The 12,782-nt window shown below is 44.3% G+C and overlaps 1 protein-coding gene across 5 annotated transcripts in view; it reads right to left on the bottom strand.

Annotated features, from left to right (window-relative positions):
- furinb (furin (paired basic amino acid cleaving enzyme) b) overlaps window positions 1-12,782 on the bottom strand; it is a 198,925-nt gene that overhangs the window by 92,167 nt on the left and 93,976 nt on the right. For 4 of the 5 annotated variants that reach the window (XM_052465969.1, XM_052465971.1, XM_052465970.1 and 1 more), the window contains exon 3: window positions 1,444-1,542. The exons of the other annotated variant lie outside the window; for it this stretch is intronic. In XM_052465969.1, the coding sequence (XP_052321929.1) occupies window positions 1,444-1,542 (99 nt within the window). The remainder of the gene's footprint in view (window positions 1-1,443; window positions 1,543-12,782) is intronic. 5 annotated transcript variants of the gene reach the window in all.

Here is a 12,782-nt window from a genome sequence, read left to right as displayed (position 1 = left end):
AGTGGGTTCGATTCCCGGGACCACCCATACGTAGAATGTATGCACACATGACTGTATGTCGCTTTGGATAAAAGCGTCTGCTAAATGGCATATATTATTATTATTATTATATTATATACAGTAAGACTGATTCCTACCCAAATACCAAAGCACCCTAAGTTAGATGGATTCCTGCCTCCATCTCCTTCTCTCATTCCTTCCTATCTTATCTGATCTCTCCATCTTATTACTTTCTCACAGATCTTATTTCTACAGTTATCTTTTACGCCTACTGTATCTTATTGCTTTTTGAATGTAATCTTCACTAAGCTTCCAGCTAGACTGACACCCACAGCTTTCTATAGCTTATCATAGCCAAGTGGCTCACTGTCCACTTAGGTTGACATAGCTATGCCTGGGTGAAAGCTCCTTTCTCTTTCTGGAAAAGGGCAGAAAAGCCTGAAGAAAGGAATAGATACCTGCACTGTTGACAGCTCCTGTATACTGTTTCTAATTGCAACAGGCGTCTACATCAGTTTTTCTTTTTCTGTTTTTTTGGGCTCCGCATCAGGAAAACTGCTGGATGTACATACACTACCTTTCAAGAACTTGACCCTGGCTAGGAGGGACAGCTAGCTGCAGGTCGTTCACGGCACACCTGTTTTCACTTCAATTCAAATTTGATTGGTCACATACACATGCTTAGAAGATGTTATTGCGAGTGTAGCGAAATGCTTGCATACTTTTTTTTTCACTATATAACTATGACCCCAGTGTTTAGCTACCCTGCAGACAAGGTCCCCTACCTCCATCTCCCCATCCAAACAACACAGTTCTGCCTGTAACTATACTGCAGAATGCAGAATGAGCGCATGCTAGAGGAACTGAACATGACAAGTAGAGTTTTGATGCAGAATTATGCTGGAGGATTTGAATTGAACAAGCTGACTTTGAGGTAAAAAAGACTAGTTCTCTTGGGCTGCGAGAGCTGAGAGCTCATTTACAGCCAGCTGCCTAAATGAAGCTTACTCCTCGAGCTGTGAACGTCTTTGTGTAACAGATGGGCCAATGTCTGGAATCCTCTTCTCATTAACATTTGGATAAAAACAATGCTTTTACAAGACTTGCCGCAAAATGAGAACGCAAACACACAGACCAGCTGTTGTTGTTGTGTTGTTTGGAGGAAGATTTGCATATTTATGACTCCACACACCTGGGGGAGGTCAGAACAGAAGCATATGGATGGAAGTGTGCAAAGCTGTTGATATAGGGAACAGTATGTAGAGAGTTTGACAAACTGTCCTCCATGATGGCACCAAACGTTTCATGATAGAAACGTTCTTTGCATTTTTACTTGTAGGCCTAATTGTTTTGGAAAATATGTTGGCAACATGGCATGCACTTGAGTAGTGAAGATTTGGGAAACCTTGCTATATGGTGCATTGGCTGTGTACAGTAACCTACCTGTGGTTCCTTCTGTAGTCGTACGTGTGTTCCCCTGTGGCCTGATAGGGATCTCTTCACCACGGTGTGATGCCGGAAGTGATAATAACCCCCAAACACCTGCAGACACAGAAAAATAACATTGAGACACTGATATGCAGTTCCAATGAAAACCAAAGATACATATCGATAGCACTAGCGCACCCTTGTACACACATATACACACGCGCACGCAAACACACATTACATTCTCAGATCGCTAGAGACAGACAAATCAATTTTATAAAACGGTTACACAGGAACAATAGTGGACAACTTGAAGCAAGTGGGGACAACAGACTGGGATAGGGAGAGATTGAATATGTCCGTAAATATTCCAGCCAGCTCGTCTGCCCATGCTCTGAAGACGGGGCTTGGGATGCCATCTGGGCCGGCAGCCTTGTGAGGATTAACACGCTTAAATGTCTTACTCAGGTCGGCCACAGAGAACGAGAGCTCACAGTCCTAGTGGGTGGCAGCGGCACGCATCGGCGGCACTGTGTTTTTATTGAAGCGGGCAAAGAAAGTTTTAGGTTTGTCCGGGAGTGAAATGTCGTTGTCTACGACTTTACAATCCGCGATTGTCTAGAATGTCGTGTCTGTGCTGTTGAATTGCAACTCCACTTTGTCCCTGTACTGATCTTTTGGCTGTTTAATTGCTATACGGAGGGCATAGCTGGAATGCTCAATGTTTCCAGTTACCTTTCCATGGTTAAATGTGGTGGTTTGCGCTTTCAGTTTTGTGCAAATATTGCCTTCTATGCACGGTGTTTGGTTCGGATAAGTTCTATTTCGCCTAGTAGGAACAATATCCTCTATGCACTTCCTGATAAACTCAATCACTGAGTCAGTGTATACGTCAATGCTATTCTCAGAGGCAACACGGAACATATCCCAGTCCGCTTGATCAAAACAATTCTGATTGGTACTTCCTGTTTAAATTTCTGCCTATAGGAGGGGAGTAGCAGAATAGAGGCATGATCTGATTTGCCAAAGAGAGGGCGGGGGAGGGCCTTGTAGCCATCCCAGGAAGGGGGAGTAGCAATGATCAAGAGTTTTCGATGAGCGAGTTGATAAATCTTTGGTACTGTTTTTCTCAGATTCGCTTTATTAATTCCCAAGCTACAGTAAATGCTACCTCAGAACATGTGTTTTTCAGTTTGCACAAAGTCCAATGTAGTTCCTTGAGCCGTTACGGTGTTGGCTTGAGGGGGAATATACACGGCCAGGACGATAACCGAAGATAATTCTCTCAGGAGGTAATGAGGTTGACATTTGATGGTGAGGTATTCCAGATCACACCATGAGTAGTTCATCATGAAACATACATTTCACCTTTATTTTTCTTCCTTTCTTTCTGTCCGTGCGATGTATGGAGAACCCTGCTGGATGGACGTGGACAGTATATCCGGAGGGATCCATCACTGAGTAACTGCCTCCTTTTTTCAAGCATGGTGGTGGCTGCATCATGGTATATTTGACATTGGCAAAGACTGGGCAATTTTTCAGGATGAAAATAAACTGGGTGGAGCTCAGCACAGCCAAAATCCTAGAGGAAAACCTGCTTCAGTCTGCTTTACACCAGACACTGGGAGAGGAATTCACCTTTCAGCAGGACAATAACAACATGCTTACCAAGAAGATAGTGGATGTTTCTGAGTCACAAACTTATCTGTGACAAGAGTTGAAAATTGCTGTCTATCCGTGATCCTGAAAACCTTGACAGAGTTTAAAGAATTTAGAAAAGAATAACAGGCAAATATTGCACAATACAGGTGTGTAAAGCAGTTATGAGATTTACTCAAGAAGACTCACAGCTGTAATTACTGCCAAATGTGTTTCTAAGATGTATTGACTCAGGGGGGTGAATACATACATTACAGAGTATTTTGTGTAGATCATAGACAGAAAATGACAATTAAATCAATTTTAATCCCACTTTGTAACACAATACAATTTGAGGCATTCTAAAGGGGATTGTCGCCTATTTATACATTATTTATTCAATCATTATTCGCTGAAGTTTTTGTTGCCTATTTATCAATTATTTATTAAATAATTATTTATTGAAGTTATTGTCTCTCGTCATCATTGCACCTCTGCTAGCTAGCTTCATGCCAATGATTTGTTCAGCATAGCAACTTGGAATGAATATAATGAACGGCTGGCTCAAAACATGATAATATAAAATAACCACCAGCCTGTTTGGTCAGCAATTTCAGAACCTCAGAACTAGGGGTGTGCCGACATGGCCATACAGGTATTCATAATTGTATCAGTAAATTGAGAGTTGATTGTTGGATCGGATGATACTTGTGATCGGAAAAAACTTAAGTGTTTTAATATGCCTAAATAGGTGTTGGCAAAATACCTCCCTGCACGTTCTCACTGCAAAAAAAGCTGCAGATTAGGAGCTGCATGCGGACGGGTGGGTGTGTTTGTGTCTGTGTGCCCTCAACTTGCATTGGGCAGATCAGTCAGAAAGTGCATTAGCGGTTCATTTTTCTCTCTACCCTTGCCCCACTTGTTAGATATTATGCACATTGATAGTTTGGGAGAAAATGTACTCAACCATGTGATTTATCATAGTAGCAGGTAGCAGCAATCTAAATGATCAGACTGAAAACGTGAGGAAAAGTGATCGGGTAAAATTATGGGCAACCAGGTGAAATACAGCTTCACTCCATCCAATCAGAGAGGCAGGATCAACATACTGCCAGCCCTTCTCTTTACAGACAGGCAAACTAGTCAGTCGAGTTATTTAGACCACACACATGACTGACTCAAAGACAAGACAGTATGGTTTAGAAAAGATGCTTGCTGGCACCCGAAAATATTTTGATCATAATCTTACTCAGAAAATGTATCATATTCGTTACGAAATTCGTTTTCTCCGACCACTCGGCACACCCTTACTCAGAACTAACAACAGGCTTTAGCCAATACTATATTGTCTGGTGGAAGGATGAAATAAAACTTTCACTGAAGAAAAATATAAACGCAACAATTTTTTATTTTACCAGGTAAATTGACTGAGAACACATTCTCATTTACAGCAACGACCTGGGGAATAGTTTCAGGGGAGAGAAGGGGGATGAATGAGCCAACTGTAAACTGGGGATTATTAGGTGACTGTGATGGTTTGAGGTCCAGATTGGTAATTTAGCCAGGACACCAGGGTTAACACCCCTACTCTTACGATAAGTGCCATGGGATCTTTAATGAGCTCAGAGAGTCAGGACACAAGTTTAATGTCCCATCTGAAAGACGGCACCCTACACAGGGCAGTGTCCCCAATCACTGCCCTGGGGAATTGGGATATGTTTTAGACCAGAGGAAAGAGGGCCTCCTACTGGCCCTGCAACACCACTTCCAGCAGCAGGACCAACCCTGCTTAGTTTCAGAATAAAGCCAGCAGTGGTATGCAGGGTGGTATGCTGCTGGCCCTCACTTCACACCCTAATCTATGGATTTCACATGACTGGGAATACAGATATGCATCTGTTGGTCACAGATACCTTAACAAAGGTAGGGGCGTGGATCAGAAAACCAGTCAGTATCTGGTGTGACCACCATTTGTCTCATGCAGTGTGACACATCTCCTTTGCATAGAGTTGATCAGGCTGTTGATTGTGGCCTGTGGAATGTTGTTCCACCCCTCTTCAATGGTTGTGCGAAGTTACTGGATATTAGCAGAAACTGGAACATGCTGTCGAGACAGAACAACTCAAACATGCTCAATGGGTGACATGTCTTGTGAGTATGGAGGCCATGGAAGATCTGGGACATTTTCAGCTTCCAGGAATTGTGTACAAATCCTTGCAACATGGGGTCGTGAATTATCATGCTGAAACATTAAGTGATAATCCCTGGGTTCTCATGCCTTATTGCTTAAACAACACCTGTGCTGTGCGACACACACATATCCATTGTGGTACCTGCAGACACAGAGACACACTCATACATCTATCTCACACCTGCAAAGTGGACCGAGAGACCCAGCCAGTGAAGGATACTTGTCCTCACTATTAATCCATGCTTTTGTCACTTCTAGGTTAGACTACTGCAATGCTCTACTTTCCGGCTACCCGGATAAAGCACTAAATAAACTTCAGTTAGTGCTAAATACGGCTGCTAGAATCCTGACTAGAACCAAAAAATTTGATCATATTACTCCAGTGCTAGCCTCTCTACACTGGCTTCCTGTCAAAGCAAGGGCTGATTTCAAGGTTTTACTGCTACCCTACAAAGCATTACATGGGCTTGCTCCTACCTATCTCTCTGATTTAGTCCTGCCGTACATACCTACACGTACGCTACGGTCACAAGACGCAGGCCTCCTAATTGTCCATAGAATTTCTAAGCAAACAGCTGGAGGCAGGGCTTTCTCCTATAGAGCTCCATTTTTATGGAACGGTCTGCCTACCCATATCAGAGACGCAAACTCGGTCTCAACCTTTAAGTCTTTACTGAAGACTCATCTCTTCAGTGGGTCATATGATTGAGTGTAGTCTGGCCCAGGAGTGGGAAGGTGAACGGAAAGGCTCTAGAGCAATGAACCGCCCTTGCTGTCTCTGCCTGGCCGGTTCCCCTCTTTCCACTGGGATTCTCTGCCTCTAACGCTATTACAGGGGCTGAGTCACTGGCTTACTGGGGCTCTCTCATGCCGTCCCTGGAAGGGGTGCGTCACCTGAGTGGGTTGATTCACTGATGTGGTCATCCTGTCTGGGTTGGCGCCCCCCTTGGGTTGTGCCGTGGCGGAGATCTTTGTGGGCTATACTCAGCCTTGTCTCAGGATGGTAAGTTGGTGGTTGAAGATATCCCTCTAGTGGTGTGGGGCCTGTGCTTTGGCAAAGTGGGTGGGGTTATATCCTTCCTGTTTGGCCCTGTCCGGGGGTGTCCTCGGATGGGGCCACAGTGTCTCCTGACCCCTCCTGTCTCAGCCTCCAGTATTTATGCTGCAGTAGTTTATGTGTCGGGGGGCTAGGGTCAGTTTGTTATATCTGGAGTACTTCTCCTGTCCTATTCGGTGTCCTGTGTGAATCTAAGTGTGCGTTCTCTAATTCTCTCCTTCTCTCTTTCTTTCTCTCTCTCGGAGGACCTGAGCCCTAGGACCATTCCCCAGGACTATCTGACATGATGACTCCTTGCTGTCCCCAGTCCACCTGGCCGTGCTGCTGCTCCAGTTTCAACTGTTCTGCCTTATTATTATTCGACCATGCTGGTCATTTATGAACATTTGAACATCTTGGCCATGTTCTGTTATAATCTCCACCCGGCACAGCCAGAAGAGGACTGGCCACCCCACATAGCCTGGTTCCTCTCTAGGTTTCGTCCTGGGTTTTGGCCTTTCTAGGGAGTTTTTCCTAGCCACCGTGCTTCTACACCTGCATTGCTTGCTGTTTGGGGTTTTAGGCTGGGTTTCTGTACAGCACTCTGAGATATCAGCTGATGTACGAAGGGCTATATAAATACATTTGATTTGATGACTATGCATAAACACACACCACACCTCCATAGACTAAGACATCTATTACCCATGACTGAGGATGGATGGTAACATCCATCTCAGGTCATTAGCAGTAGCAGACACATCCATTAAGAAAACAACCCCCAGTTACTGTGCCACTGGGACACATACTTCATAATGCTGGTGCCATCATCCATTACACAATCCCATTCACTCATGAAATAGCTTTTAATGCTAGGAAAAGGCAGATACTGTACACTACACCCTTCCTCTGTCCTCCTCACAACCTTCTGTCTGTGACCTCCAACTTTGCTGTCAGTCTGGCAATACCTGAGTGGTACCAAAGTTCTGTATCACTGACTGTTCACAATTCAAGGACACCATACAGACAGAGAGAGACAGGGGGACAGCAGCACACTAGAGAAAAATGACAGGGCAGGCAGGAACAGATCATACATAGCCTCCTACTTTTATTTTACTAGGCAAGTCAGTGAAGAACAAATTCTTATTTATGATGACGGCCTATCCCGGCCAAACCCTAACCCAGACGAGACTGGGCAAATTTTGCGCCGCCCTACGGGACTCCCAATCACTGTAGGTGGTAATCCACCGGAATCAAACCAGGGTCTGTCGTGACATCTCTAGCATTGAGATGCAGTGCCTTAGACCACTGCGCCACTACATGATCCCTAACAGCCTGGGAATGTGCACGGGAGGTGGAGGAGAGACATCATCCCCCTACATCTGCATATATTCACAGGAGAGCTGCGTTTGTTTGTGGAAGCATTCCATTATGTACTGTAGTGTAATGCCACTGGGAACTGACTCACCTTCACACAGCTAGCGGTGTGGAGAAGAGATGGGGGAGAACAAGGGAAGAGGGTGGGGGCAGAGTGATAGAAGGAGGGGAGAGAGGGAAAGATAAATAGGGAGAGAGAGAGAGAGCGGGGGAGGCTGTGACAGACGGGACAGGCAGGATGGATGTGTGTGAGGAGAGAGAACTGCAGACGCAGCAGGACAGAGAGCTACTCTCTGGGGGCAGCAGGATTCTGCAGGCTTGCATATTTGCAGTCAGAGACCTGCATGAGACACTGAGCAGTGTGTGTGCGTGTGTGTGTGTGTGTGTGTGTGTGTGTGTGTGTGTGTGTGTGTGTGTGTGTGTGTGTGTGTGTGTGTGTGTGTGTGTGTGTGTGTGTGTGTGTGTGTGTGTGTGTGTGTGTGTGTGTGTGTGTGAATGACATTTTAGTGGGGTCACGATGGCAAATTGTTGTTGTTGTCTTTGCTGATTAGCTGTTGTTGTCTTACCTGTTGTTGCCTTAGTTAGCTCTCCCAATCAACACCTGTGATTGCTTTATGCCTCGCTTTATGTCTCTCTCAAATGTCAATATGCCTTGTACACTGTGGATTAGGATAGTTATTATTGTCTTAGTTTACTGCGGAGCACTCAACATGCCTCAGATACCTCCCTTGTCCCACCTTACACACATGTGGTGACCTCACCCAGCATAACTAGCCCGTCCAGAGATGCAACCTCTCTTATCATCACTCGGTGCCTGGGTTTACCTCCACTGTACCTGCACCCCACCATATCCCTGTCTGTACATTATGCCCTGGATCTATTCTACCACGCCCAAAAATCTGCTCCTTTTATTCTCTGTCCCCAATGCACTAGACGACCAGTTTTGATAGCCTTTAGCCGTACCCTCATCCTACTCTGTTCCTCGGGTGATGTGGAGGTTAACCCAGGCCCTACGTGTCCCCAGGCACTCTCATTTGTTGACTTCTGTAACCGAAGAAGCCTTGGTTTCATGCATGTTAACATCAGAAGCCTCCTCCCTAAGTTTGTTTTAGCACACTCCGCCAACCCTGATGTCCTTGCCATTTCTGAATCCTGGCTTAGGAAGGCCACCAAAAATTCTGAGATTTCCATACCCAACTACAACATTTTCTGTCAAGATAGAACTGCCAAAGGGGGAAGAGTTGCAATCTACTGCAGAGATAGCCTGCAAGGTTCTGTCATACTTTCCAGGTCTATGCACAAACAGTTCAAGCTTCTAATTAAAAAAAGAATCTCTCCAGAAATAAGTCTCTCACTGTTGCCGCCTGTTATAGACCCCACTCAGCACCCAGCTGTGCTCTGGACACCATATGTGAATTGATTGCCCCCCATCTACCTTCAGAGTTCATTCTGTTAGGTGACCTAAACTGGGAAATGCTTAACACCCCGGCAGTCCTACAATCTAAACTAGATGCCCTCAATCTCACACAAATTATCAAGGACAACCCTAAACCTGGTACAATCCTAAATCCAGAAACATGGGCTCCCTCATAAATATTATCCTGACCAACTTGCCCTCCAAATACACCTCTGCTGTTTTCAATCAGGATCTCAGCGAGCACTGCCTCATTGCCTGCATCCGCTATGGGTCAGCGGTCAAACAACCACCCCTCATCACTGTCAAATGCTCCCTAAAACACTTCTGTGAGCAGGCCTTTCTAATCGACCTGGCCCGGGTATCCTGGAAGGATATCGAGCTGGCCCGGGTATCCTGGAAAGATATTGATCACGTCAGTCGAGGATGCCTGGTCGTTCTTTAAAAGTAATTTCCTCACCTTCTTAAATAAGCATCAAAAATGTAGAACACTCCAGACCTGACTGCCCTCGACCAGCACAAAAACATCCTGTGGCGGACTGCCCTAGCATTGAATAGTCCCCGCAATATGCAACTTTTCAGGGAAGTCAGGAACCAATACACGCAGTCAGTCAGGAAAGCAAAGACTAGCTTTTTCAAACAGAAATTTGCATCCTGTAGCTCTAACTCCAAAAAGCTTTGGGACACTGTAAAGTCTATGGAGAATAAGAGCACCTCCTCCAAGCTGCCCACTGCACTGAGGTTAGGTAACACTGTCATCACTGATAAATCCACAATAATCGAGAATTTCAAGAAGCATTTCTCTACGGCTGGCCAAGCTTTCCTCCTGGCTACCCCAACCCCGGCCAACAGCTCCGCACCCCCCGCAGCTACTTGCCCAAGCCTCCCCAGCTTCCCCTTCACCCAAATCCAGATAGCTGATGTTCTGAAAGAGCAGCAAAACCTGGACCAGTACAAATCAGCTGGGCTAGACAATCTGGACCCTCTCTTTCTAAAATGATCAATCCTGTTTCTGAGCTGGTGACGGGTGCACATCAGCCACGTTCAAGGTACTAAACAATATCATAACCGCCATTGATAAAAGAGAGTACTGTGCAGCCGTATTCATCGGCCTGGCCAAGGCTTTCGACAATCCCTGTATTCTTATCGGCAGACTCAACAGCCTTGATTTCTCAAAAGACCGCCTCGTCTGGTTCACCAACTACTTCTCAGACAGAGTTCCGTGTGTCAAATCGCAGGGCCTGTTGTCTGGACCTCTGGCAGTCTCTATGAGGGTAGCACAAGGTTCAATTCTCAGGCCGACTCTTTTCTCTGTATATAACAATGATGTCGCTCTTGCTGTGGGTGATTCCCTGATCCACCTCTACGCAGACGACACCATTCTGTATACATTTGGCCCTTCTTTGGACACTGTGTTAACTAACCTCCAAACAAGCTTCAATAACATACAACACTCCTTCCGTTGCCTCCAACTGCTCTTAAACGCTAGTAAAACCAAATGCATGCTTATCAACCATTCGCTGCCCGCACCCGTCCGCCCGACTAGCATCACTACTCTGGATGGTTCTGACTTAGAATATGTGGACAACTACATATACCTAGGTGTCTGGCTAGACTGTAAACTCTCCTTCCAGACTCATATTAAACATCTCCAACCCAAAATTAAATCTAGAATCGGCTTCCTATTTTGCATCAAAGCCTGCTTGACTCACGCCGCCAAACATACCCGTGTAAAACTGACTATCCAACTCTCCTTCCAGTTCTCTGCTGCCAATGACTGGAGCGAATAGCAAAAATTGCTGAAGCTGGCGACTTTTATTTCCCTCACTAACTTTAAACATCAGCTATCTGAGCAGCTAACCGATCGCTGCAGCTGTACATAGCCCATCTGTAAATAGCCCACCCAATCTACCTACCTCATCCCCATATTGTTTTTATTTACTTTTCTGCTCTTTTGCACACTAGTATTTCTACTTGCACATCATCATCTGCTCATCTATCACTCCAGTGTTCATTTTCTAAACTGTAATTACTTCGCTACTATGGCGGCAGGGTAGCCTAGTGGTTTGAGCATTGCAAGTTCAAATCCCCGAGCTGACAAGGTACAAATCTGTCGTTCTGCCCCTGAACAGGCAGTTAACCCACCGTTCCTAGGCCATCATTGAACATAAGAATTGGTTCTTAACTGATTTGCCCAGTTAAATAAAGATAAAATAAAAAAATGGCCTATTTATGGCCTTTCCTCCTCACGCCATTTGCACACACTGTATACATACTTATTCTTTCTTCTATTGTGTTATTGACTGTACCCTTGTTTATTCCATGTGTAACTCTGTGTTGTTGTTTGTGTCGCACTGCTTTGCTTTATCTTGGCACGGTCTCAGTTGTAAATGAGAACTTGTTCTCAACTAGCTTACCTGGTTAATTAAATAAAGGTGAAAATAAATAAATAATATCAGTACAGTATGAACAGTACGTGACACATGCTCAGTTCGTTCAGGTATGTGTGTGTCTGTGTGTGAAAGAGAAAGAGCGAAATATAGAGAGGGAAAGAATCATGCTGAAGATATACTGTACTGTCCATGTTAGTGTTTGACTCATGCTGTGTTCTGGTGTGTGCGTGTGTGTGTGTGTAGGGGGTCAGAGATGCGCACCAGGTTTAAAGTTTATAGCTTATATCCAGTTATGATTTTAATATGCACATTTTCGTGGAATAGTTTGATTTCAATTATAACATTTTGGTTTCTCAAAATCCTCTTCACATGGTTAATCAGAAATATCTGATTGCTAAAAATCTAAAAGTTCAAATTCAACGAATGTGAGAGCACCAGCCTCTGCCATATGGACACATTGATACACAGTGATCCATTGACGCTAACGAAATGAGCCCATGGAACTCATAGCCGATAGGGAAATGCAGCAGTAGGCCTTTAACTTCCACTGTCAACTAAGTAAAAATACATAAAATGTTATTTAGGTTCTTTCAATAGCATTCATCTATCTACTCAGCCTCCCTTTCTATACGTCTTGATATGAGCTACTCTTTTTATCAACTCCCTATTACATATATTTACTATTGGTGACATGTATAATGGGGAATTGATCAAAATAAACAAAGGACAAACAATTCACATAATGAAACAAAAAATGTGCAAGAATTGACAGTTGAGCCATTCTGGAGAGAGATTTGCTTATTGCTTCACCACACACCCCTCCCCTTCTGCTTGTCTCAACATTTAAAATTATACTCTAAACACATTATCTTCACACATACTTTAGATGCTTTTCACTGACTGCCACAACTCAATAATCAGGTAGGTCTATTGCCACACGCTCTGCCCAAATTGCAGCATTCCCAAATAGGCATAGGCCTAGAAGCTTGTGATTAGAAACAATCCACAGCAACATTTTTAAAGAAGCTAATTATCTTCCATTCCTCTGTGGTTAAGTCATGCTTTCTATTGAATTATTTTGAATTATTTTATTTATTTCTATAGGCTATATACAGGAGTAATTATATCGATTTGGAAGATGCTTTTCTACTTACTTCCCTAGCCTATTTGACTGTCCTGTTACAGTGCTTTCGGGAAAGTATTCAGACCCCTTAATATTTTCCACATGTTGTTACGCTACAGCCTTATTCTCAAATGGATTAAATAAAACATTTTCCTCAGCAATCCACACACAATACCCCGTAA

This window comes from Oncorhynchus keta, chromosome 17, assembly GCF_023373465.1.
Source record: "Oncorhynchus keta strain PuntledgeMale-10-30-2019 chromosome 17, Oket_V2, whole genome shotgun sequence".
NCBI classification, from domain to species: Eukaryota; Metazoa; Chordata; class Actinopteri; order Salmoniformes; family Salmonidae; genus Oncorhynchus; species Oncorhynchus keta.
This window is presented reverse-complemented; position numbering and strand designations above follow the sequence as displayed.